Source organism: Dendrobates tinctorius, unplaced genomic scaffold (assembly GCF_039654945.1).
Source record: "Dendrobates tinctorius isolate UK_male_01 unplaced genomic scaffold, ASM3965494v1 ptg000020l, whole genome shotgun sequence".
In the NCBI taxonomy this organism is placed as follows: Eukaryota; Metazoa; Chordata; class Amphibia; order Anura; family Dendrobatidae; genus Dendrobates; species Dendrobates tinctorius.
Genome location: NW_027361688.1, coordinates 7,817,100 through 7,844,367, shown reverse-complemented (window position 1 = coordinate 7,844,367; position 27,268 = coordinate 7,817,100). Strand labels below are relative to the sequence as shown.

At 43.1% G+C, this 27,268-nt stretch overlaps 1 protein-coding gene across 3 annotated transcripts in view; it reads left to right on the top strand.

Annotated features, from left to right (window-relative positions):
- AGK (acylglycerol kinase) overlaps positions 1-26,774 on the top strand; it is a 42,619-nt gene extending 15,845 nt beyond the window's left edge. For 2 of the 3 annotated variants that reach the window (XM_073567580.1, XM_073567581.1), the window contains exons 6-16: positions 11,071-11,163; positions 11,356-11,388; positions 11,636-11,730; positions 14,266-14,335; positions 14,912-14,991; positions 18,971-19,028; positions 21,988-22,138; positions 24,232-24,329; positions 24,819-24,889; positions 24,974-25,058; positions 25,201-26,774. In XM_073567580.1, coding sequence (XP_073423681.1) covers positions 11,071-11,163; positions 11,356-11,388; positions 11,636-11,730; positions 14,266-14,335; positions 14,912-14,991; positions 18,971-19,028; positions 21,988-22,138; positions 24,232-24,329; positions 24,819-24,889; positions 24,974-25,058; positions 25,201-25,344 — 978 coding nt within the window. In that variant the 3' untranslated portion in view covers positions 25,345-26,774. The remainder of the gene's footprint in view (positions 1-11,070; positions 11,164-11,355; positions 11,389-11,635; positions 11,731-14,265; positions 14,336-14,911; positions 14,992-18,970; positions 19,029-21,987; positions 22,139-24,231; positions 24,330-24,818; positions 24,890-24,973; positions 25,059-25,200) is intronic. The other variant, XM_073567582.1, reaches the window with a different exon arrangement.
- Positions 26,775-27,268: the final 494 nt, after the last annotated feature.

The following is a 27,268-nucleotide window of genomic DNA, read 5'->3' as shown; positions in this document are numbered from 1 at the left end:
GATCTTAATCTGGTTCTCGGGGTTCTGCAAGGTCCTCCCTTTGAACCTCTCAGGGAAGTTTCCCTAGCTCTCCCTTCATGGAAAGTAGCCTTCCTAGTAGCCGTCACCTCCATCCGGCACATGTCGGAATTGGCGGCCATTTCTTGTCGTTCCCCTTTCTTGGAGCTCCACCAGGACAAGGTAGTTCTACGGACTCCGCCTTCTTTCCTTCCTAAAGTGGTGTCCACTTTCCACCTGAATGAGGATATTGTTCTCCCGTCCTCTTGTCCGGGTCCAACTCACCCTCCGGAGCGCTCCTTGAACAAGCTGGACTTGGTCAGGGCAAAGAAGGTCTACCTAGCTAGAACGACTCGTTTGAGGAAGTCAGACTCTCTTTTCTTCATTCCAGATGGGGCGCGGAAAGGTCAGCCGGCCTCCAAAGCTACTATTGCTCGCTGGATCAGGTCGGCAATTTTGGAGGCCTACCGGATCAAGCATCGAGTGGCCCCTCCGGGAATTAGAGCTCACTCTACCCGGGCAGTGGGTGCCTCCTGGGCAGTGCGCCACAGAGCTTACGCGCTGCAACTTTGCAAAGCTGCAACCTGGTCATCTGTTCACACGTTTGTGACATTCTACAAGGTCCACACCTACGCTTCGGCGGAGGCCAGCCTAGGTAGAAGGATCCTGCAGGCAGCGGTGGTGAGTCCACTGGCCTGATGGAAGTTTGTTTCCCACCCCAGGGACTGCTTTGGGATGTCCCATGGTCTCTGTGTCCCCCAATAAGGCGAACGAGAAAACAGGATTTTTGGGTTGCTTACCGTAAAATCTGTTTCTCGGAGCCTTCATTGGGGGACACAGCACCCTCCCATGTTCTTATGTTGTTGGTTATGTACAGTTGAGTTGTCTATTCTGTTTCAATCTATTCTGTTACTTCTCCTACTGCTTTCTCACTAACTGAGGAAATTCCTGCCGGTTGGTGGGGTGTATACTGCGGAGGAGCTAACCTTTTTTTGTGCATAGTGTCAGCCTCCTAGTGGCAGCAGCATACACCCATGGTCTCTGTGTCCCCCAATGAAGGCGCCGAGAAACAGATTTTACAGTAAGCAACCCAAAAATCCTGTTATTCTTGTATATAGGAGCAGTATTATAGTAGTTATATTCTTGTACATAGGGAGCAGTATTATAGTAGTTATATTCTTATACATAGGGGCAGTATTATAGTAGTTATATTCTTGTACATAGGGAGCAGTATTATAGTAGTTATGTTCTTATACATAGGGGCAGTGTTATAGTAGTTATGTTCTTATACATAGGGGCAGTGTTATAGTAGTTATATTCTTGTACATAGGGAGCAGTATTATAGTAGTTATATTCTTGTATATAGGAGCAGTATTATAGTAGTTATATTCTTATACATAGGGGCAGTGTTATAGTAGTTATATTCTTGTACATAGGGGCAGTATTATAGTAGTTATATTCTTGTACATAGGGAGCAGTATTATAATAGTTATATTCTTGTACATAGGGGGCAGTATTATAGTAGTTATATTCTTGTACATAGGGGCAGTATTATAGTAGTTATATTCTTATACATAGGGAGCAGTATTATAGTAGTTATATTCTTGTACATAGGGAGCAGTATTATAATAGTTATATTCTTGTACATAGGGGGCAGTATTATAGTAGTTATATTCTTGTACATAGGGGCAGTATTATAGTAGTTATATTCTTATACATAGGGAGCAGTATTATAGTAGTTATATTCTTATACATAGGGAGCAGTATTATAGTAGTTATATTCTTGTACATAGGAGCAGTATTATAGTAGTTATATTCTTGTACATAGGGCAGTATTATAGTAGTTATATTCTTGTACATAGGGGCTGTATAATAGTAGTTATATTCTTGTACATAGGGAGCAGTATTATAAGTTATATTCTTGTACATAGGGAGCAGTATTATAACAGTTATATTCTTGTACATAGGGGGCAGTATTATAATAGTTATATTCTTGTACATAGGGAGCAGTATTATAATAGTTATATTCCTGTACATAGGAGCAGTATTATAGTAGTTATATTCTTGTACATAGGAGCAGTATTATAGTAGTTATATTCTTATACATAGGGAGCAGTATTATAGTAGTTATATTCTTATACATAGGGAGCAGTATTATAGTAGTTATATTCTTGTACATAGGAGCAGTATTATAGTAGTTATATTCTTGTACATAGGAGCAGTATTATAGTAGTTATATTCTTATACATAGGGGCAGTATTATAGTAGTTATATTCTTGTACATAGGGAGCAGTATTATAGTAGTTATATTCTTGTACATAGGGAGCAGTATTATAGTAGTTATATTCTTGTACATAGGAGCAGTATTATAGTAGTTATATTCTTGTATATAGGGGCAGTATAAGGCTATGTGCACACGTAGTCTTTTGGGTGTGCGGATTTTGCAGAGAAAACCGCAGGACAAAAGTCCTGCGGTTTATCTGCGGTTTTGCCTGCGGTTTTACACCTCAGGGTATGTGCACACGGTGCGGATTCTGCTGTGGATCCACAGCGTTTCTGCAGCTGCGGGTCCGCAGCAGATTTAGGTGCGTTGTACTGTACCATTGTTTTCAATGGTAAACTGGAAAACGCTGCCACATGCTGCAGATTTTTCCGCGGTTTACAATCCGCAGCATGTCAATTCTTTAGTGCAGAAACGCTGCAGTTTAACACCTCATCCATTATGAGGTGTAAAACCGCAGGGCAAAACCGCAGATAAACCGCAGGACTTTAGTCCTTCGGCTTTATCTGCGGTTTTTACTGCAAAATCCGCAGAGCCAAAAAACTCCGTGTGCACATAGCCTTATAATGGATGAGGTCTAAAACTGCAGCGTTTCTGCACCAATCAATTGACATGCTGCGTTTTCTAAACCGCAGCAAAACCGCGCAGAAAAAAACGCAGCATGTGCACAGCTTTTTTTTTAATTTCCATAGGAAATAAAGGTACTGTACAACGCAAACAGAATCTGCTGCGGACCCGCAGGTGCACAAACACTGCAGAAGCGCAGCAAAATCCGCACCGTATGCACATACCCTTATAGTGTGGCAGCACTGTGGCTCAGTGGTTAGCGCTGCAGCCTTGCAGCGCTGGAGTCCTGGGTTCGAATCCCACCAAGGACAACATCTGCAAGGAGTTTGTATGTTCTCCCCGTGTTCACTCCAAAGACATACTGATAGGGAATTTAGATTGTGAGCCCCATCGGGGACAGTGATGAAAATGTGTGCAAACTGTAAAGCACTGCGGAATATGTTAGCGCTATATAAAAATAAAGATTATTTATTATTATTATTATTATTATTATTATTATTATTATAGTAGATATATTCTAGTACATAGGAGCAGTATTATAGTAGTTATATTCTTGTACATAGGGGCAGTATTATAGTAGTTATATTCCTGTACATAGGGGCAGTATTATAGTAGCTATATTCTTGTACATAGGAACAGTATTATAGTAGTTATATTCTTGTACATAGGAGCAGTATTATAGTAGTTATATTCTTGTATATAGGGGCAGTATTATAGTAGTTATATTCTTGTACATAGGGGGCAGTATTATAGTAGTTATATTCTTGTACATAGGGGGCAGTATTATAGTAGTTATATTCTTGTACATAAGGGGCAGTATTATAGTAGTTATATTCTTGTACATAGGAACAGTATTATAGTAGTTATATTCTTGTACATAGGGGCAGTATTATAGTAGTTATATTCTTGTACATAGGGGCAGTAGTATAGTAGTTATATTCTTGTACATAGGAACAGTATTATAGTAGTTATATTCTTGTACATAGGAACAGTATTATAGTAGTTATATTCTTGTACATAGGGGGCAGTATTATAGTAGTTATATTCTTGTACATAAGGGGCAGTATTATAGTAGTTATATTCTTGTACATAGGGGCAGTATTATAGTAGTTATATTCTTGTACATAGGAACAGTATTATAGTAGTTATATTCTTGTACATAGGGGGCAGTATTATAGTAGTTCTATTCTTGTACATAGGGGGCAGTATTATAGTAGTTCTATGTTTGCCATTTCCTAATATTATAGACGTTTGCAGTCTCTGACATTTTCTGTGATAAGTCACCTGCACACCAGTACTTATTCCCTTTTGTAAAGTTTGTGCCCTCGGATGTGCCGGCTGGCTTTGTAGGTCACGGTATCAGCCGGCTGCGGACCTTTTCAAGTCAGCAAAGAAAATTGCATGTGGAAAGAAGGGAGAGGAGGGGGAATTGGAAATGCAATCAAGTGTTGCGGATTAATTAGTGCAGTTTGGAGCAACCTCCGTGCTCCAAAATTAGAAGACTCTTTATTCGACTGCCGTGAATGTTAAGCAGAGAGGTCTGTGGAAAGCCACCACGAGGGGGGAGGTTAACTCTTCTCTGTCCAATGTTTGGACATGCTGCGTTCATTAATGTACAGTATGGCGGTGCATAAAGCTTATATGGGGAGCAAACATGTTCTCTCTTTCTGGGTAGGATTTATGGGTGGACACTTACTTTTTCAAGCAATGGTTACATAGGGATAGAAATCTCTACCAGCCCATGAATATCCCTGCAATCAAGTGACAGATCGGGGTAAATGAGACATTGAGGCCATGAACCACTTCTACCGATGGAGGACCATTTACCAACCACTGCTTGGCAATAGGCTTTCTGTTTTGATGGAATATTTCGGCAATGGACAACTGTACTTGGGAAGAAGCGTCCACCACCAAACCTAACCCTGGGTTTTGCTCTAAGATAAATTGTAATGTTATAAACCTCCGTCACCAATCTACTAATACTTTCCCTGTCTTTGAGAAGCAGTGGGGACCTCCTCCCGCCATATTAATGGAGACCAGTCCTGTTGACTTTCTAACGCCTCCTCTCACTTTTCAGTGGAGACGTTGCCTACGTCCCTCTCCCATCTAGGTCTGACCAACGCTTTTTTTAAAAAAAATTTTTCAAGCCCTGATTTCTCCATTCCCCAAATCCCTCCAGATGTCACAGTTCCCTCAAATTAGGATTATCCCAAAGAGGGGTGTACTTTGAGCAGTCCTGCATTCCCACATTTGTTTTTTTTTTTTGTACATGTCCACCAAATTTTATGAACCAAAAAGAGACTGGTGTAACCTCTCAAATTACCCTTGAATTTGATATTCCAAGAAATATAGTAAATTGTTCTTTAGCCTCAAATGTTTTAATACTGTCGTCCCTGTTTCCTGAGTAATGTTCGTTAATAAGGTTCGTTCTACCCAAACCTGACAAGTAGTTCCCCCCCCCCCCCCCCCCAAGTGCTCGCTTTAGTCCTTATCTTAATTACCAGAGGACATAGGTTCAATGGAGTATTCACATCTCCAAGATTATATCGCCACATGTAGTGTGGTTAAAAAGATTAGCAAATGTAGTATAGTTCTTCTGATTCACTTTGTCACTTACCCTATGTGCAGGGCATTGCCATAGCTTAGGTATCCATGGCTACGAGCATTAATTGCTACATAAATAATTGTCACTATATGAGTGGTTGTAACCATAGATACCTAAGCTACTGCAATGCCCTGCACATGAGGTAAACGACATGGCCAATCAGAAGAACTATACAACATTTCTATTTGGAGGTATTTGCTAATATTATACCTACTACATTTTGGGATAGGATTTTAGAGATGGGAATACCCCATTTTTAAAAGGATGTAATCCTGTTCCTTTCTTGTAATGTAGATGGTATTTAGGTTTCTGAACTGCTGGAATCTTTGACAAATCGTCCCAGAGTGAATCATCTAAAGGAAGCAGAGCGGACTTTTGACCAATTTATAGTTCAACCCGAAAAGATCCCAAATCTTTCTATTGGATCCATTATAATTGGATGGAAGGGAGAAGGTAGAATTATTTCCAAATAACATATAAAGTAGAGTGATCTCTTCCCCCTTGTAATTATACATACGGTTCAATTGCAAGAGCAAAGAGTAATGGTGAAAAGGGGCAGCCCTGTCCTCTCCTAAAATGTAGCCGTCAGGGTCTTGTATAATGACCTCATCCCCTAGATGAAGTTGGGGCGAAACCCCATCTCTTTTATGAGCACCATTCCCCACTGTCCAAGGCCTTGGCGGCATCGAAGGAAACAATCAATGTATTTCTTGGGTTGGCTGGTGCCTCTTGCAAATTTAGGAATACCCTTTGTAAATTAATGGCTGTTGATTTTGAGGGCATAAACCCCGCTTGATCTGAATGTATTACCGAGGATGTGCCCAGCCGCGTCTCCAGGATCTTTACTTCTGATGTGAATAATGACATAGGTATATGTGAATCGGGTAGCGCCTTCTCCTTCCCCTCTTTGGGTATAACCACAATTATTGCGTCACTTAGGAAATTCCCCACTGACTGTTGAACTTCCTTCAATGAGAGAGGGAATTTCTAGAAATTCCTTATCATTGTCCCCCCAACGTAGGGAAGCCTATCCCAGCCAAGTTCTCCAAGAGTTCCTCCTGCGTGTGTTAACCCTGGAGACCTAGAAGCCATGTACAATCTACAGTATTTAGAAGTTTGGTTACTGATGTTCCCATCTCTATCTCTCAGATTAAGTTTCCAGCCAAGGGAGCATTTATCCTTAGGATCTACTTGCGTCCGGAATATTAGAGGGGATTGATCCGAGAAGGATCCAGGATCCTATTCAGTATTCAACAAAATCGGTACCATAGAGATGTTACACCATACCTATTCTCGAAAGGGACTGACATGTCTAAGCCCTTGCAGAGGGAAATCTCTTCTTCCAAATATCTATCGGGTCCACTTCCGTTGTAAGATGGCCAAATGGAGATGTACAGTCTTTACTTCCTGGTAACTTATTTTCTACAGTATCACCTATAATTAAGGGGATATCTGGGCAACCAGGGATTTTTACGAGAATTTTTTTTAAAGTAGTGCGCTAGAATATGGAGGAGGAATATTTATTATTAATTTTAACGTTTTTTGAGCCGATCTCGAGCCATCGCGACTTGTTGGATGAATCCTCTGTAGGAAGATCGATCTTGTGCAAGCCTAGTTAGGTCCACCAGGGTCTTGATAGTATCAAGCCATCGGGTTGCTGGTCTTCGTCTTCGCTTTGTTCCTTTTACTCTTCCGACCATGATGTCCTTCTCCAGTGATTGCTGTCTTCATACGATGTGTCCATAGTAGGCAAGTCGTAGCTTGGTGATCTTTTTGCTTCGAGGGACATGTCTTGTTTGATTTGTTCCAAAATGGATTTGTTTGTTCTTCTTGGCAGCCATGATATTAATCACATCCTTCTCCAGCACCACAGTGGCCAACAATGATATATTCAAGGTGGGACACTACAACGCACACTGACGAACCTGCCCTCATCTCTGAATCTATGCGTTCAGAGGGAATTCTCTTATGGATCATAAGACTAACCCCCCTCGAGTAAATCCCATCCTGGATCCTACGTATCATGTGTTTCTCCTGCAGTCCAATAAACACCAAATACGATTTCCTAATGTGTTCAAAAATGGCGGGTCTTAACACGGTCTCTCTTCTCCTGGATGTTCCACCAGAAACTTCCACTTAACAGTTAAACCTACGTAGTAGGAGAAAAAATAATAGTAAATCTTGTTAACAAACCATCATGACACCAGGCAGTCATACTGAAAGGTACCCAGAAATCTTTACATTTGCACACCAAGAGTAGATCCTCCCATCCCAACCCAGAACATTTTGTCACCCCCAAATGACGTAAACCTACCCTTACGGCCCAGGGCTCAAAATGGCACCTAGAGAAGACCCTCCCATCCCAACCCAGAACATTCTCTCACCCCCAAATGACGTAAACCTACCCTTACGGACCAGGGCTCAAAATGGCACCTAGAGAAGACCCTCTCATCCCAACCCAGAACATTTTGTCACCCCCAAATGACGTAAACCTACCCTTATGGCCCAGGGCTCAAAATGGCACCTAGAGAAGACCCTCCCATCCCAACACAGAACATTCTCTCACCCCCAAATGACGTAAACCTACCCTTAAGGACCAAGACTCAAAATGGCACGTAGAGAAGACCCTCCCATCCCAACCCAGAACATTTGTCACCCCCAAATGACGTAAACCTACCCTTATGGCCCAGGGCTCAAAATGGCACCTAGAGAAGACCCTCCCATCCCAACCCAGAACATTCTCTCACCCCCAAATGACGTAAACCTACCCTTACGGACCAGGGCTCAAAATGGCACCTAGCCATCCATTATGCTCGCATGACGAGTGTTGACAACCAGCGAACACACTAAAAATGAGACCTCTACTAAATCAAAGCTCACTTAGTTATTGAACCCCCTCCCCCTCCAAAAAATAAAAAAGGTGTAAAAAAAAAGTCCAAAATTCAAAACTCCAAGGACTAAAACTAAACCCAGAGGCACAGTACTTTATTTTATATAAGCGAAGCAGCTTATATACGGTATATAAGATCTTAAAGCGTCTAAGATTTAAGATCTTCCAACCCTCGTTTCTTGATGGATCTGACGCTCATGAGCGTCCAGCCATATAAGAGCGTCCTTCGAATTCTCAAAAAATGTAGTTAGATACCAGAGCCACCACTCTGAACTTGGTGGGATAGATCATGGAGTATTGCAGACCCGGACTATGTATTCTTCTTTTGATATCTAAGATGATCCTCTTGTGCTGGACTTCCACCAAAAAATCCAGAAAGAAATCTTTTGCCCACCAAGAGTAATGTCTTGTTTCTCACATATCTTCCTCAGATTAATGTCTATCCTTTTATAATGTAGGATTTTGATCAAAATGGACCTAGATGGTCTACCCACCGGTCCTGGTCTCATGGCGAGGACCCTGTTTGCCCTCTCTACTGCTAAAAAAAAAAAAGTGAGGATCTCCTTTCCAAAAGTGTCCCTCAACCATTTCTCAAAAAAAAAAAAAAAATCAAAACTGTCAGGGTCACTCCCTTCTACTTTCTCCGGTACCCCGATCAGTATGATGTCCCTTCTACTTTCTCTGGTACCCCGATCAGTATGATGTTACTGCGTCTTTTGTTTTTTTATGGTTTTCCAAGTCGTTAACCTTAGCAAGTAGAGCTGCCACCGCCCGGGAATGACTTTGAATGTCCTTATGAATCGGGGGAAGAGCACCATCCAGCTCACCAACTCTGTCCTCTTGGGACCCAGTGTGTAGCCCTTCATCTTCTTGGCCCATCCTTATGCTACGGGTCATAGCAGCACCTCAGCCCGGGACCCACCTCAGACAACCAGAGACTACTTCTCCCCGTCTACACCACCTTGTATTTTCAAGAGTCAGACTTGGCGCTAGGTAGTGTAGGCTTTAGGACCCATCAGGGGTCTGAAGCACCTTCACGCGGAGGGTAAGTATTGCCTTACCGTGTGCCCTTCCCACAGTCTGGCTTCCCTTCACACCACCAGGAGGATCAGTGCTGCCCTTGCCTCATGGCGCGCCACTTTCCTAGGTCCTCCTGAAAGTATGGCAGGGGTCTCCGGGCATCAGGAGCAACCTCCTAACACCCCGCTGCCATTTCTTTCCCTCTGCATCTAATAGAGTGCAGTTAAAACTGCAGAATGTAGGGTTTAATGGAGCATTACTGTCCTGGATACTAGGAGCTCTTCTTACACGAATCTGTTCAGCACCAGAGCATGGCCATGCCCCTGAGATCCGTTTTTTGAATATCTTCTAGGCCGAGATATCCTGCTTTGTAGTTTAGAGACCTCCACTCTTTCCTGTGTCTGGCTGCAGCAGGAGCCTCCCCCCTATAGTCTCTATGCAGTAGAACATTAGGATTTTCGTGCTCTTTCTCTGCGGCTGAGGATGCGTTCTCTAACCGGTAGATAATAAGCAGATGCTTAAAGCCAGCGGTGTGACTCGTCGTTAGCCCTCTTCTCCCCTAGCGGGGAGTTTTGAGCCGTCCCAGTCAGGTGTCGCTTGCCCGGTGGTGGCCGTCTATTACCCGCGCTCTTACGTTACATGTGGCAGGTGTCGCGCACATTAGGCAGCGTGCCAGCATCTTCCTGAAATGCTGTGACAGGTCCGTGAGAAGAGCAGTGATTAACACCGCGACCGCTAATTGCCATCCAGCTATTCTCAGTCGGCAGATTGTTGATTGTGATTTATATATAAATAGCGGTGACAGATTGGAGAGAGATTCTCGAGGATTTATAGACGAGAAATGTCCACAGTATGGCGACATTTATATCCTTTATGAACCTTCAAGTAAGTCAGATTTAAAGGCAATTTCCCTCTAAAAGCTGGAGATAAATGGCACAGGCTCCGACTATTCACAATAGGTGATGGTCACAGCTCACCTATTCCACCTCTCTGCACAATGAACTCTGCACAGGTCATAGACTATGTCCATTACGCTCTCCAGTGGAAGCAAGTGCCCTCTCGCCCTGCACAATGACCCCTGTACAGGTCACAGAGCAAGAGCATGCCTACTAAACTCTTCAGTAGAAGTCAATGAAACCTCCAGACAACAGGTCACAGGAATATAAACCAATAATTGTGGAGCAACGGCATATAAACTAACCGGTTTGCTTCTGTGTTAACTAAAATGTAAAGTGGCGCTGATAGTGCGTTAAAGAGAGAGTGCTTACCATGTGGGAGAGAGGTAATGTGACCTGTGTGCCTTAGCCCCGACGCGCGTTTCTGGTGATGGGCTTCAAGGTTACTATGGTTTGTAGCAAAGCATTGATAAATGGTGATCCAAATGCTCCTCTTTCTACCTCCCTGCACAATGATCTCTGCACAGGTCATAGAGCATGCCCACTAACTTCTCGTTAGAAATTAATGAGCAATTTCCAGACTGCATGTGCCTATGGTAGATAACAAAGCATTGACAATAAGTGGTGATCACAGTTCCCCTCCACACCCTCCCTGCATAATGGTCTCTGCACAGGTCACAGAGCATGCCCACTAAACTCGACTCATTGACTTCTAGTGAGAATTATTTCCAGACTACAGGTAAATCCTAACCATGTACAGAAAATGAAAGCAGGCTAGAAAATACAGGTGATACATTCCCTTTAAATCTTCCAGACAGACTACGAAGGTCAGGCCAAAAAGATGCTGGAGCTGTTGGAAAGTACCGATCTAATAATCGTTGCTGGTGGAGATGGGACCCTGCAAGAGGTAAGAACAAAGGGATCCGTCAGCATGATCCGGACACATCACGCAGACTAGATCCCTGGATCAGATTTTACAATATGTGTAGCATACAGCCAATTTGCGACAGCTGGATTTCGATTGCAGCTCTGGAGGTGACGGAATGCCGCACAGTATGAGCTGGAACACAAAGTAACATGACGGCCTTGTGTCTTACAGGTTATCACAGGACTCCTCCGCAGGGACGATCAGGTAATGGCCTCTGCTGGTGCATTGTGGGAATTCGTTACAGTGGATCAGTTGTAGAAAACCCTCTGTAAATTCAGCCCAGACACCAGGCTCTATGTTCTTACCTTCCCTGATACACTGTACCAAAACTGTCCTAACCGAACCCCTGGTTTGGAAGCAGGAGTCTTGAACTTTGCGAGAAAATGAAACGCAAGGCGAATTGGGGAGTTGTAGAGGTTTTTGTATATCGATGTGATCTTCTGTTTTGCAGGCTTCCTTCAGTAAAATCCCAATTGGGTTCATTCCACTAGGCGCGACCAACACCCTGAGCCAAACCCTGTACCCCCAGTCCGATGACAAGGTTCAGTAAGTGCCCGCTATAATATCTCTTATATGGAGGGTTGAGTATTGATGTGCTGTGAGATCCTCTGATTTTCCTCGCCTGTAGCCGCCTCCGCGTTCAGGTGACTTTTCAAAAAAAAAAGCTTTACAAGATGATATTGCTTTTTCTGGTCGTTATGTGACTCTAATCCTTTATTTTTTTCTAATGATAAGTTCTGCCACTGATGTCTCCCTTATACTGCACCACACAGATATGAGGGATTCTTTCTGTTTTGTTTTTTTATGTAGCAGATGTTTAGAAGCATTAGCAGCAGCATGGAGGACATTATACAGCAGTAATGAGCAGTGTAGCTGTGAATCTAGCTCTCATACACTACACACAGACATGTGGTATTCCTTTTGTCTAAATCTAGCAGATGTTCAGAAGCAGTAGCCTGGAGAACATTACATAGCAGCACTGAGCAGTGTACTTGTGAATCCAGCTCCCATATGCTACACACAGACATATAAGGTAATCCTTCTCTCCTATCTCTATTTAGAAAAACAGCACGGAGGACATTATACAGCAATACTGAGCAGTGTAACTGTGAATCTAGATATCCGCAGCACTGAGTAGTGTAGCTATGAATTCAGCTCCCATACACTACAAACACAGACATAAGGGATTCCCGTTTTCCTTTCTTGAGCAAAAGCAGTGGCAGCGTGGAGGTTATTATACAGCAGTACCGAGCAGCATGGCGGGCATGATACATCCGTGTAGCTGTGAATCCAGCTCCCATACAGTACAAACACACACATGAGGGATTCCTGCTCTCCTATCTTTATTTAGCAAAAGCAGCGTCAGCATAGAGGTCATTATACAGCAGTACTGAGCAGTGTAGCTGTGAATCAATCTCCAAAGCTAAATACAGCACTTATAGAAAGCAGATAAACAGTCTGTCTGTTCTTCCACTCTGTCTATCCCCCCCCCCCCCTTTTCTATTCTCTATAAACTTTAATAGGCAGCTGTAATTTGATCTCAGTGAGCTGGTGGTCTGTTTTTGTTTTGACTAAGATGGATTTTATTTATTTATTTATTTTTTTGTGAGATTGTAAAGAAGTGGCTCATAAGTGGAGAATGAAGCTGATTTCTCTGATCTACATTTATTACAAAGGTTTCTTATATTCGCTTGTACTATTGATTCAGGTAACGTTTGTCCTGTTTTAGAATCAGTGGGAGCTGTATAAATGGAAGATCCACAAGGTCTATGGTAATGATGCCAGTATAGTGTCACCCAGCTTTTATAACTTAAAAAAAAAAAATGGGATTCGGAGAGTAAAATCCTCATCCTGGAAGTGAAAAATCTCGGCACCCACTTCAGTCTTTCCCCGCAGCATCAGCCTGGTCCTGACAACCCGGCGCGTTTTGCTGATTACCGGCAGAGTCAATTTAATATCTTTTGCATTTTATTGCTCATAAATATGTCTCAGACGTATGCGGCCGATACACAGCGGAGATGAGGGGCTGCGCATCGGAACGACTTACCCTTTACAGATTCATCAAGTATCGGCACGCTTGTAAAGTTTTAATTGGCGCCCGTCTCTCTGTCCTTGCTTGAACTATACGGACACCGTCTCCTGTATGTTTCCACAGTCAAAACAATCGTCTGGGACTTTTCTATGATATTAAAAAGTACAAAAAATGAAGTGGGAAAGGGCTAAAGGGCGGTTGCTTTCCCTGAAAGCAAAGGATTGGGCATATGAATTCAAGCTGCCCACTCCTACTCTTATCAGACATCTTCTGCCAGGGAAGGGTCGAGAGGCAGATTAAGATGGGCATCAAGTCTCATCAAAATTATTAGGTTTGGGTGACTTTAGTGTGTGTGGGAGAGCACTATCTTTGAGCGCTAAGCTGTATGTGTCTTAAAGGGAATCTGTCTGCATATTCATACATATGGAAGTAGTGCCATGGCTGTGTAGGCGCTCGTCTCTCAATAAAAATGATGCTTTTCTTGTAGAAATCCGATGTTCCAGATGGGAGAAATCTAGTGTACTATTCATATGCAAATTGGGCTGAAAGAAGCAATCCACTTCCTGCCTGATTTGCATATTAAACCTACCCTGATTACTCATAGCTGGCAAGTCAGATTTCTACGTAAAAGTTATCATTTTGATTGGGAGAGAAGCACCTACACAGCCATACCACTTCTTCCATATGTAAAAGAGTGCTGACAGGTTCCCTTTAAGACCTCTCCCCTTTAATAAAGGCATCCTTTCATGTTATAGTAAACCATTTTCCATGAGTTATATGAATAACGTGTATGGAGAGATGTCAGAACTCTTTCTTGATGTTGGTGTGAAAAAAGATTAGACATATTGAACTTTTGATAGGCCCAATCTTTTTTTTTTTTTTTTTGTTTTCTTTCCTCCGGATAGAGATTGAAAATGGAGAGAGTAGAGTGTGCATTGATTTCTATAGTTTATTTTTATCTGCCAGCAGGGGGGAAGTAAAGGGTGCACTGTTTTTTAAAAATGACTTGTATCTAGTATAGGGAGCTTCTCTTCGCATGTATCTTTCAGGCACATCTCCGATGCTACGATTTCCATCCTGCAAGGAGAGACCATGCCACTGGATGTACTGCAGATAAAGGTAAGGCGCCCCCCTCCCTGCACATGTACTGAAACACAGGAGACAATCAGGGGGAAAAAAGCAAAGCTTCAGTGTAAAGCACAGACGATTGTATCAAATACTGCAATAATACAGAACTAAAACTACCCAATTAATAAACTTGGGGACGTTGAGGCAGTTGCCTGAGGGGTGAAGTCCCCTTTTAGAAGGGTCGAGTAGAGCGTCCTGAGATCGACAGATCCCTAAAGCCTTTTCCCGCGCCGCCTCTTGGCGCTTGAGCAGTCTCGCAGGGAGGAAGATGCATGATCATCCCGCTGGCAGTAAATTGGCCTAGATGAACGTGTTTATCCTTCCAGCCTGGCTTCGCGCTCAATCCTAATTTTAATCCAATATATATAATGGCGCGTTTATCGATCCTGGAGGACGGTGAGTAAAAAAAAAAACAAAAACCTGTCTGGATAATAATGACGTCTCATTAGCTAAAATAAACGATATGTGACCGCCCGCACTAATCTCGCTGCTCGCCGGACCCAAGGCCGGCATCCATCATTAACATAGAGGAATCTTCTCTTCTGACTCCTCTCTCTCGTTCCTCAGGGGGATCAGGAGCAGCCGGTGTTTGCACTGAATGGTCTGAGATGGGGCAGTTATCGAGATGCCGCTGCAAAATCCACCAAGTAAGTTCACGGAGAATTACTCCTTTCAGTCCAGGACTTACCTGTAGATGGTCTTCCCCTTGTGTCAGGACAACCATGGTGCTCAAAACGGGATGAAACTCTGCCCAGGCCCCTCTTCCATTACTCCTTCTCCTCTGTGACCGCCTCCTCCTTTCACAGTGGGAGAAGGGGGCTGGTTCACTTCAATGCTATCCCCCCTACTATTCATCCCATACAAAAACTATGGGGAGTGAGTGCTCTTGAGAAATGTGGGCTTATTGATGGGGGACCACCTGCTGAGAGCAGATTCACACACAGGGGACCTTTTTTAGACCCCCCCCTCACTCTCTGGATCACAAAGTGCTACTGAGCATGTGCGACCATCATTCGCAGAGGTCGCACATGCTCAGTGGTAACTTCTTTCTTTTGAGCTGTGGGGGGGTCCCAGCAGTGAGAACTCCAGTGATGATAACCATTTATCACCTAACCTATGGACACATGGTTTGTCGGTCAATCCCTTTTTAGATTTTTTTTTTTTTTTTTGTGTGTGTGTGGGGTTCCCTTTAATATTCGCTACACAACTTTTATTTTATATGGCATTGGATACACACATGGTTGTGGGGGTTAGGAAGGTGGAATATTTACCTAGGGTGGCCTCAGATCATAAACCTGGTAGAGGTGGTAATTCAAGATTGGCTGGGGAAGTACGGGACAAAGAGGGGAGTGGAAGGTTCATCCAGCCTGGTTAAAATCAATTGACTTGGAGAAAATTAAGGTGGAGTTGTTTTTTCAGGACAATAAAGGGAGCGTGCCTGAGGGAACTGTATGGGACGCCATGAAGGCCTTTCTTAGAGGCCTGTTCATTAGGGATATTTCCAGACAGAAGAATGAAGCTAGGCCGGAGGAGCATCATGCGTTGGCGGACTTGTGGAGTGCAGAGAGTGAAGCGGTGAGTCGGCCCACCCCAGAGACGCAGGGGCGCCTAAAAGGAACCCAAAGTAAAAAACGCAAAAAAGAGGCAGGAGTTCCAGAAGGTGTCATTCTACGAGGACGGTGAAGAGGTTGGCCGTCTCTTGTCGTTGATGGCAGCTGCCCAGATGGAGTCGTCGTATGCGTATTGTCTGTATGATGAGGAAGACTGGCTGGAAGTGGAGACAAAGGACATTCTGAATGTATTTGGGAAGTTCTCTAAGTTATCGGCTTCAAGTGAAGAGATTTTAAGCTTTCTGGATGGGTCGGGCCTGTTGCAAATCAGTGCGGAGGATAGGGACAGTTTGGAAAAACCCTCAGCAGTAGAAGAGCTGGAGGAGGCATTGGCGTCCATGGCCTACCAGATGAAATATGCAAGCAGGTTAAGAATGTGATGCTACCTAGATTGTGCGAGGTATTTCAGGGGACCCTGGGGGAGGGACGGCTACCGGAGTCCATGACGGAGGCAACGATTGAGGTTTTGCCCATGGAGGATAAAGATGCTCAGAGACCGGAGTCGTATAGGGCCGTCTCGCTTCTGTCTGTGGATGCCAAGTTATTGGCTAAAGTTCTGGCAGGCAGGCTGGCGAGGGTGGCGACTGGTGTGATTCACCCGGACCAGTCTGGGTTTATGCCTAATCAACAGCCATCAATCTGAGGAGGCTCTTCTTGAATATTCGACTGCCTGCGGATATTGCGGGGGATGCAGGGCGGTGGCATCTTTGGATGTCCGTAAGACGTTTGACAGTGTGCACTGGGATGGTGCTTGGGCAAATGGGTTTTGGGCCAATATTCATTTCTTGGTTAAGGGTTCTTTTACACTTGCCGTGTTTTTGCGGCCCCAATAGATTTCTAAGGGGCCGCAAAACAGCCTGCAAAAATTCATCGGAGCGCCGTATGGCCGTGAGGGCCGTATGTACGGCCGTGAAAAAATATCGAGCTTGCGCGATATTATTCATGGCTTATGGACACGGCCACAATAAAGTTAAATCATGCCACAAAAACGATAACTTATTTTTGCGGTACACCGTGTTTGCGGAATGCCTTATTTTTCGCCACTAATTTGTCAAAACAGGGAAAAACGGCGATCCGAGAAGGGTTATTGAAGCCCGTTTTTGCGGGAGACCGTGAAAATCGTGGCAAAAACGGGCCACAATAAACACAGGGAAGGGTAAAAGAACACTTAGGCTGCTCTATTCCTCCCCGATGGCTAGAACAAGGGTTAACGGTGAGAGATCTGATAGATTTGATCTTACCAGGGGGACTCGGCACCGGTGTCCTCTCCCTCCGTTATTGTTCGCCCTCGCGAATGAGCCACTTGCTGCTCATATTCAGAAAGCAGCTGAGGTGAAAGGCTTTTAGGTATGGCCCGGTGGAGGAAAAGATTGCACTCAGCGCGGATGATGATCTTTTGTTTCTGCAGGATCCCCTGGAGTCCTTGAGTCAGGCGGTAGTTATTGTCGAGCAGTTTGGGGAAATGTCTGGATTGAAGATAAATTGGGATAAGTTGAATCTTTTGATGGTAGATGGGGATAGGTTGGGAGAGTTGGAGGAATTTGGATGTACTAGACTTAGAGTAGTTGACCAGTTTAAATATCTAGGAATACAGATTGCCTCGTCGATCACGGATTATTTTAGATTGAATGTGGTACCGCTCCTGGCTAAATTTAAAGATAAGGCCCAGACTTACTGCGTCTCTCGGTTGTGGGTAGGACGAACCTGTCTAAAATGATACTTATGCTGAAGCTCCTATATGTACTTTGCCGATCTGGATCTCGTGGAGTTTATTCCAGAGACAGAATTCCATATTTCGAGACTTGGTCAGCCCAGGATAAAATTAAGAGATCTTGCCGAGACCCAAGGAGGAAGGGGGGACTTGATCTGCCCGATCCTTGGATATACTTCCTGGCGTCCCAAGGCCAACGTATTGGAGGTTGGGTATCGGGGGGAGTTCAGTGCCAGGCTATGCTGGAGTATGTGGTTCGGAGGGTCTCTTTGGGTGCAAAGGCTTGGAGGATGGGGAGTTTTGGGCGGTTGGGTAAGAGGTTCCCCACTCTGGATCTGGTACAGAAGACATGGTCCAAGATCAAAAACATTAAAGAGATCTCTGAAATGACGATCTATACCACCATGTGGATGAGTGAAAACTTGGGTGAATAATATAAACCATGGGAACAGATCAGAGGGCTTGGTCACGTAGGGGGATATGTTAGGGGGTGGGGAAAAACAAAATTTTCTAAATGCCTAAATGTAAGCTATTTGGAATAAGTTGCAATTGTTATTTTTGTGGAATAAAAATCATTTGATAAAAAAAACAAAAAAACTTTTATTAGTATTCCCATCTCCAAGGTCCTATCCTAATATGATATGTAAAATAATAAAATTATTATTAATAATAATAATAATATTAAATATGTCCAATTAGCAATGTAGCATAGTTTTTCTGATTAGTGAGGTCACATACCTCTTGTGCAGGGCATTGCTGTAGCTTGGGTATCCATGGTTACGACAACTGTCACAATATGAATGGTCATAACCATGGAAACCTAAGCTACTACAATGCCCTGCACATGGGGTAAGTGGAAGCAAATCAAAAGAACTATCCTACATTTCTAATTGAAGCTATTGGCTAATATTATTATTACCCCTACTACATACTGGGATACGATCTCGGAGGTTGGAATACCCCTTTAATTTCTCAAATATATATATGTATGTGTGTATATCATATATGTGTGTGTGTGTGTGTGTGTGTGTGTGTGTATATATGTGTATGTATGTGTGTATGTATAAAAAAATTTGCTTGAGCCCTTATTCTGCGGCATCATAATTTTACTCTATTTCTCCCGAGACCCCAATTACAGGACGTAAACTCTGCCGAAAAGCTTTTACGCTAATGCAGGATGCTGAGCGCTGAAACGCCTGTTTCCTTGTAAATGTATTATCGCCATTTAATGTCATTGTCCTGTGCTCGACTGTAATCGCTCCCTCATTGCCAGTCACAATCTTCCTTGTCGCCTTCTCTTCACAGATATTGGTATTTGGGGCCACTGAAGGCGAGAGCCGCTCATTTATTCAGTACACTTAAGGTACGGCCTGGACTGTTTATCTAGGACACCGTTCCCTGGTGTCCTATACAGGAAAAAGTAGCCGGCAGGCAAAATGCTGGGAAGTGTTAACCCCTGATGGTGAGGGGAGGTCAACTCCAGAAGGAAAATGTTGTTTTCTCATATGGTGTTAGTGTGATATAGAACATCCCTATAATACTGCCCCCTATGTAGAAGAATATAACTACTATAATACTGCCCCTATATACAGGAATATAACTAAAATAATACTGCTCCTATGTACAAGAATATAACTATAACTACTATAATACTGCCCCTATGTACAAGAATATAACTACTATAATACTGCTCCTATGTACAAGAATATAACTACTATAATACTGCCCCCTATGTACAAGAATATAACTACTATAATACTGCCCCTATGTACAAGAATATAACTACTATAATACTGCCCCTATGTACAAGAGAGAGGATTCATAAAGATTTAAATAAACTGGAGAAGTGGGCAGCAACTAACAGAATGGTTTTTAACAGGGAGAAATGCAAGGTACTACATCTGGGCAATAAAAATGAAAAAAGCATATATAGAATGGGAGGAATAGGGCTAAGTGACAGCACATGTGAAAAAGACTTGGGTATACTAATAGATCACAGACTGAATATGAGTCAACAGTGTGATGCAGCAGCAAAAAAGGCAAATGCAATTCTAGGATGTATTAACAGAAGCATACAGTCTAGATCACGTGAAGTAATTATTTCCCTCTACTCCTCTTTGGTCAGACCTCATCTGGAATATTGTGTCCAATTTTGGGCACCACATTTTAAAAAAGACATCAACAAACTGGAGCAAGTTCAGAAAAGAGCGACCAGAATGGTGACCGGTCTGCAAACCCTGTCTTATGAGGAAAGGTTGCAGGATTTGGGAATGTTTAGTTTGCAAAAGAGAAGACTGAGAGGAGACTTAATAGCTGTCTACAAATATCTAAAGGGCTGTCACATTGTAGAAGGATCAACTTTATTCTCATTTGCACAAGGAAAGACTAGAAGCAATGGGATGAAACTGAATGGGAAGAGACACAGATTAGATATTAGAAAAAACTTTTTGACAGTTAGAGTGATCAATGAGTGGAACAGGCTGCCACGAGAAGTGGTGAGTTCTCCTTCAATGGAAGTCTTCAAACAGAGGCTGGACAGACATCTAACTGGGATGATTTAGCGAATCCTGCTTTGAGCAGGGGGTTGGACCAGATGGCCCAGGAGGTCCCTTCCAACTCTACCATTCTATGATTCTACAAGAATATAACTACTATAATACTGCTCCTATGTACAAGAATATAACTACTATAATACTGCCCCTATGTACAAGAATATAACTACTATAATACTGCCCCCTATGTACAAGAATATAACTACTATAATACTGCCCCCTATGTACAAGAATATAACTACTATAATACTGCCCCTATGTACAAGAATATAACTACTATAATACTGCCCCTATGTACAAGAATATAACTACTATAATACTGCCCCCTATGTACAAGAATATAACTACTATAATACTGCCCCCTATGTACAAGAATATAACTACTATAATACTGCCCCTATGTACAAGAATATAACTACTATAATACTGCCCCTATGTACAAGAATATAACTACTATAATACTGCCCCTATGTACAAGAATATAACTACTATAATACTGCCCCTATGTACAAGAATATAACTACTATAATATTGCTCCTATGTACAAGAATATAACTACTATAATACTGCCCCTATGTACAAGAATATAACTACTATAATACTGCTCCTATGTACAAGAATATAACTACTATAATACTGCTCCTATGTACCAGAATATAACTACTATAATACTGCACCTATGTACAAGAATATATCTACTATAATACTGCCCCCTATGTACAAGAATATAACCACTATAATACTGCCCCTATATACAAGAATATAACTACTATAATACTGCCCCTATATACAAGAATATAACTACTATAATACTGCCCCCTATATACAAGAATATAACTACTATAATACTGCCCCTATGTACAAGAATATAACTACTATAATACTGCCCCTATATACAAGAATATATCTACTATAATACTGCTCCTATGTACAAGAATATAACTACTATAATACTGCCCCTATGTACAGGAATATAACTACTATAATACTGCTCCTATTTAGAAGAATATAACTACTATAATACTGCCCCCTATTTAGAAGAATATAACTACTATAATACTGCCCCTATATACAAGAATATAACTACTATAATACTGCCCCTATGTACAAGAATATAACTACTATAATACTGCCCCCTATATACAAGAATATATCTACTATAATACTGCTCCTATGTACAAGAATATAACTACTATAATACTGCCCCCTATGTACAAGAATATAACTACTATAATACTGCCCCCTATGTACAAGAATATAACTACTATAATACTGCCCCTATGTACAGGAATATAACTACTATAATACTGCCCCTATGTACAAGAATATAACTACTATAATACTGCCGCTATGTAGAATATGAGGATTTTGCCTTTTTCAGGGTTACTATTACCAGATCTGAGTCACCGGCTATAATTCAGGAGCTGAGCGCCGGTCGCGGTATTTATAACGCTGCGCTCTCGTAGATGGTGACGGGGCCGCAGAGTCTTCACACTGCGCTGACTGATTCGGCCTCAGATCAGGAGACAGAACATGCTATTTGCGCTCAGTGCGGTGTATTGTGGGGTAATTTGTGAGGTTTTAGCTTTTCTCGGCTCCATTCATGTGTGATGCACAGATTGCCGGAAAATGGCAGAGCAATACGACGGCTCGATAAAGACGCTCAGCGAGCCCGTCCCTTGGCGCTGTCACCTGCGCCTGTCGTAATTATGCAGGTTGGTGCTGTTTATGGCAGAACCCTTCTTCCAGAGCTCACCTCTTATTTTCCAGGAGTGGCCGCAGAGACACGAGGCTTCTGTCCTCTTCTTAGGACCCACTGAGCGACCACCTGAAGAGGAGGCCAAGGAGCCATTGGGCCGCCCTCCTCTGCATGTCAGGATATACCGCAGGCTGGTCCAATACTGGTCACCCCCAAAAGTTGGTGAGTGAATAGTGTGACACTATAAGATTTCTTATATAGATTCTCCGTGTGGGGGAAGAGAGGCGACAACTGCTTTTTCCATATTTGTCAGAAAGATTTGTTGACTTTCCTGTTATGTTTTTTTTTTATTATTATTATTATTATTATTATTATTAACTTGTATTCCCAATGAAATAACAATTCTGGAACAATGTGTATTAGCATTTTATATTGAACGGTTCCTCTGTTGTTCCTCCTGGAAATATGGGAAAACCCAGATTTTACCATTCCTCTTTTCATGGGGGGGGTCTGACATTGTAGGCACTTATTGGACAGCGTCCGTCTGTAGCACTACTGCAGGTTGAAAAAGAGAGTGGTATAATCGAGTTATATTCAAAAGTTTACATACCCCATCAGAATTTTTGCTTTCTTAGCCTTTTGTCAGAGAATATGAATGATGGCATCAAACCTTTTTCTCCACTCATGGTTAGTGGTTGGATGAATCCATTTATTGTCAAACTACTGTGTTTCTCTTTTTAAATCATAATGACAACCCAAAATATCCAAATGACCCTGATCAAAAGTTCACATACCCCATTTCTTAATACCGGGTGTTGCCCCTTCTGACATCAATGACAGCTTGAAGTCTTTTGTGGTAGTTGTGGATGAGGTTCTTTATTTTCTCAGATGGTAAAGCTGCCCACTCTTCTTGGCAAAAAGCCTCCAGTTCCTGTAAATTCCTGGGCTGTCTAGCATGAACTGTACGCTTGAGATCTCCCCAGAGTGGCTCAATGATACTGAGGTCAGGAGACTGAGATGGCCACTCCAGAACCTTCATTTTGTTCTGCTGTAGCCAATGACAGGTCGACTTGGCCTTGTGTTTTGTATCGTTGTCATGTTGGAACGTCCACGTACGTCCCATGCGCAGCTTCTGGGCTGATGACTACAAATTTGCCTCAAGTATTTGCTGATAACTTGCTGCATTCATCTTTCCTTCAACTTTGTCCAAGTTTCCGGTGCCTTTCTAGCTCACACATCCCCAAAACATCAGCGATCCACCTCCGTGCTTTACAGTAGGAATGGTGTTTTTTCATCATAGGCATTGTTGACCTCTCTCTAAATGTAACGTTTATGGTTGTGGCCAAAAAGTTAAATTTTGGTCTCATCACTCCAAATTACCTTGTTCCAGAAGTTTTGAGGCTGGTCTCTGTGCTGTTTTCCGTTTTGTAGACGAGATACTTTGTGGCATTTGCGCAGTAAAGGCTTTCTTCTGGCGACTCGACCATGCAGCCCATTTTTCTTCAAGTGCCTCCTTATTGTGCATCTTGAAGCAGCCACACCGCTAGTTTTCTGAAAGTCCAGTATTTCAGCAGATGTTATTTGTGGGTTTTTCTTTTCATCCCTAACAATTTTCCTGGCAGTTTTGGACGACATTTTTGTTGGTCTACCTGACCGTGGTTTTTTTTTACAGAGCCCCTGATTTTCCCTTTGTTAATCACAGTTTGAACGCTGCTGACTGCCATTACCAATTCCTTGGATATCTTTCTGTATCCCTTTCCTGTTTAATACAGTTCAACTACCTTTTCCCGGGGATCCGTGGACAATTCTTTTGCTTTCTCCATGACTCACAATCCATAAACGTCAGTGGCTGGATGAAAGATGTAAGAGTCTGTCTGGATCCCAGGAACTCACTCAGCTTTTATTCACACACTGATTACAAGCAAACAGGTCACAGGTGAGGATGTTACCTTTAGTAGCCATTCAAAGCCAGTTGTGTCAACTTCTGTGCATATTATCAGGCTAAAATCACCAGGGGATGCAAACTTTTGATCAGGGTCATTTGGATGTTTCGGTTGTCATTATGATTTAAAAAGAAAAAACACAGTAGTTTGACAATAAATGGCTTCACCCAACCACTAACCATGAGTGGAGAAAAAGGTTTGGTGTTATCATTCATATTCTCTGAAAGAAAAAAAGGCCAAGAAAGCAAAAATTCTGCTGGGGTATGTAAACTTTTGAGCACAACTGTACATTTCCAGAAATAATAAGGGACGTTATAGCATTTTATTTCCCCCCGGTGATTTGACATTTACCGTATATGAATTTTCTTCTAGAAGTTCCAGTGGAGGAGGCATCAGAGCCCTGGGAAGAAGCCAAGCTTTCTGCGGTTGAACTGTCGATAAGTACACAGAACCAGCAACCGGATCTGACGGTAAGACGAGAAAGTAGGTTGGGCTTTGTGATGTCCTCTTCCCATTGTAGGAGCCGGCCCATGAGAAGTTGCATCGCCCCCTTTTACCTGGGTCGGAGGCGGCCCACCTATGAGCAGATACAGCCCATGAGGAGTTGGCTCCTCCTCTTCCTTTGTAAAGCCAGCCCACCCACAAGGAGTTGCTTTCTCTCTGTGTCGAACTGGCTCACCCATGAGGAGTCAACTCCCTCAACCTCTTCCTGTGTGGAGCCAGCACACCCACGAGGCGTTGGCTCCCTCCTCTTCCGGTGTCTGTGCCAGCCCACCCATGAGGATTCACCTGCCCCTTTTCCCGCATTAAAGTCGTACCACCCACAAGAAGTTGCCTCTCCCTCTTTCTGCATTGTAGCCGGCCCACCCACAAGGATTCATCTTCCCGTGTGGGAACCGGCCCACAAGTACCTGCTGTGTATTCTGTAATGTCGCTAATATTTGCACTTCTGTTACCAGCGCACAATGGACTCCATGAGCGTCTGCATTGAGCCGGACTCCATCAGCAAATCTGATTTCATTAGTCTGGGGTGAGTCATATTCTCTAAATGGTGTCCCATCTGTGCAGCTCAGAGGATTTCAGCGCCTTTGAATCTTTTTGTAAAACGTTTCAGAGTGGAGAAAACGATCGATCCCCGGCTCTGCCCGAAAGACGCCCAGATCTTACACGTCAGCCGCTGCAATGTCCAGCTACCAGAGGTGAGCACTAAGCCTAAACTTACCATGTGCTGCCCTAGAGCGGCCATTGTACCGCGGGCCCTGGTGCGTGAGAGGAGACCAGAATTGTGAAAAATGCAATTACATCACGGCGGTGTCATCATTACTTTTTTTTCCCCCATAGGGCACAGAGGGACATTTCAGCATCGACTCTGAGGAGTATGACGCCATGTCTGTGGAGGTGACGCTTCTGCCACGGAAGTTGCGCTTCATCTGTCATCCATCCCAAAAAGAAAAGTTTACTCGGAGTCTACAAGTGGGTACATAATCCTACTGGCCCATCCCAGGAGCTGCTGGAAGTCCAAATGGCAATTATCCTACCCCTGCCTCCACCTTTTAACCTTTGCACTGTTGACACAGGTTTCAGTACAAGGTGACAGGTTGTTTCGCTGAAGAGCTTCTTCTGGGGCTTCTAATCCTCTCCTGGACGGCTGAACAACAGATTTTAGGGGGGATTTTTGCTATATTCTCACCAAACCACATCTACAACATGCTTCATTAACTTCTTTGATAACATGAAAGCCAAGTGCCAATTGCTCTGGGTGTTCTGAAGGTTTACCCTGAGCCCAATTTGAAGGATAAGGACCCCTTATTGGCATCCGGCTGATTATCACAGCTCTCCCTGTAACTATGTACAGGTTCATCATACACAGGAATAAAGAACCGACGTGTGGATCCAGCTTCTTCAATACTATATTGCCCAACAGATTCTCAATGTCGTGGTGGCTGCAGTGCTTACCTGATAATGATGTCAGTTCCCTTATGCTACATAATTTCATACAAAACCCCCAAAAGCAGGCTGGACATAATTGTTGGCACCCTCAACTTTAATATCTGGTTGGAACAAATAACTGGACTCAATCGTTTCCTATAACCATCCACAAGCTTCTTACACCTCTCAGCTGGACTTTTATAAACTGCTCCAGGTCTGTCATATGTGAAGGCGTCTTCACCCAACCGCAATTTTAAGATCTCTCCATAGGTGATCAATAGGATTTAAATGTGGACTCATTGTTGCCACTTTTGAAATCTCCAGCGCTTTGCTTCCATTTCTGGGGGGGCTTCTTGATGTATGTTTGGGGTCATTGTCCCTCTGGAAGACCCATAGAAATGTATATAGCGGTCACACTCAGGGTCAGGAAATGTTTGGTCAACATCAGACCCATGAAGGAGTTGCAAGTTTTTGGCCTACTACTAAAGTCCCTATGAGTATAGTTTACACTCCCACCCATCCTAAAGCTAAAGAAGGGGGTACATCCCCAGCTGTTCCTTGTCTGTTCAGGCTAGATCATACATTTGGGAATAATAGTGCACTATCAGACCTGCGTATGATGGAATACCTTCCCAGGGCAATATCAGATCATGTCCCACTGGTGACGTGCTTTCATCTAGGTGGCCCCGAGAGATTTCACATACACCCATTTTGGTTATCCCTTATAGGGGAACAAGATAGAATAACAGACCAATTGGATGTATTCATAACAGATCATACTGATTTCCCGGATAAACTGGTGATGTGGGACACACTTAAGGCATATTTAAGGGGATGTGTTAAGTCTACGATTTCATATATTAAGAGAGAATCCCATGTCAGAGAACAGAGACTAGCGGATGAGTGTAATTGCCTGGAAGCTGAGTATATTATTAGCCCATCCGATGGTGCCTTACACACAGATGACTCGAGAAGGGGAGGGTGTACCTGATACATGTGCAGGAAAAAGTCCAGAGGAGACTTTTTCACTAAACAAACCTATTTTGAGTTGGGTAACCAGCAAGTAAATTTTTAGCATACATTGTCCAACAAAATCAAATGTCCCCATCTATATTATCCATCAATACAAGTGAGGGAACCCCGGTGCTCAGATCAGACCAAATTGCAAACAGATTTGAAGAGTATTTTGGGGCACCATACACCTCCCAACTAAATTATACTACAGAAGAAATTGGTGAGTATTTGGGTCAGATGGCGTTCCCTAGACTTTCTCATGAAGGACAGGCACTCCTAGATGGGGAGATCACTCTAGAGGAAATTCAGGAGGCGGTCATGTCTGTCTCTAATGGGAAAACTCTGGGACCTGATGGTATACCCATAGAACTATATAAAAGATACCTAGACCAAATTGGGCCAATTCTGATGAACACTTTTTTGGAGGCACTTGACAAACGCTCGCTTCCTTAATCCTATGATGCCA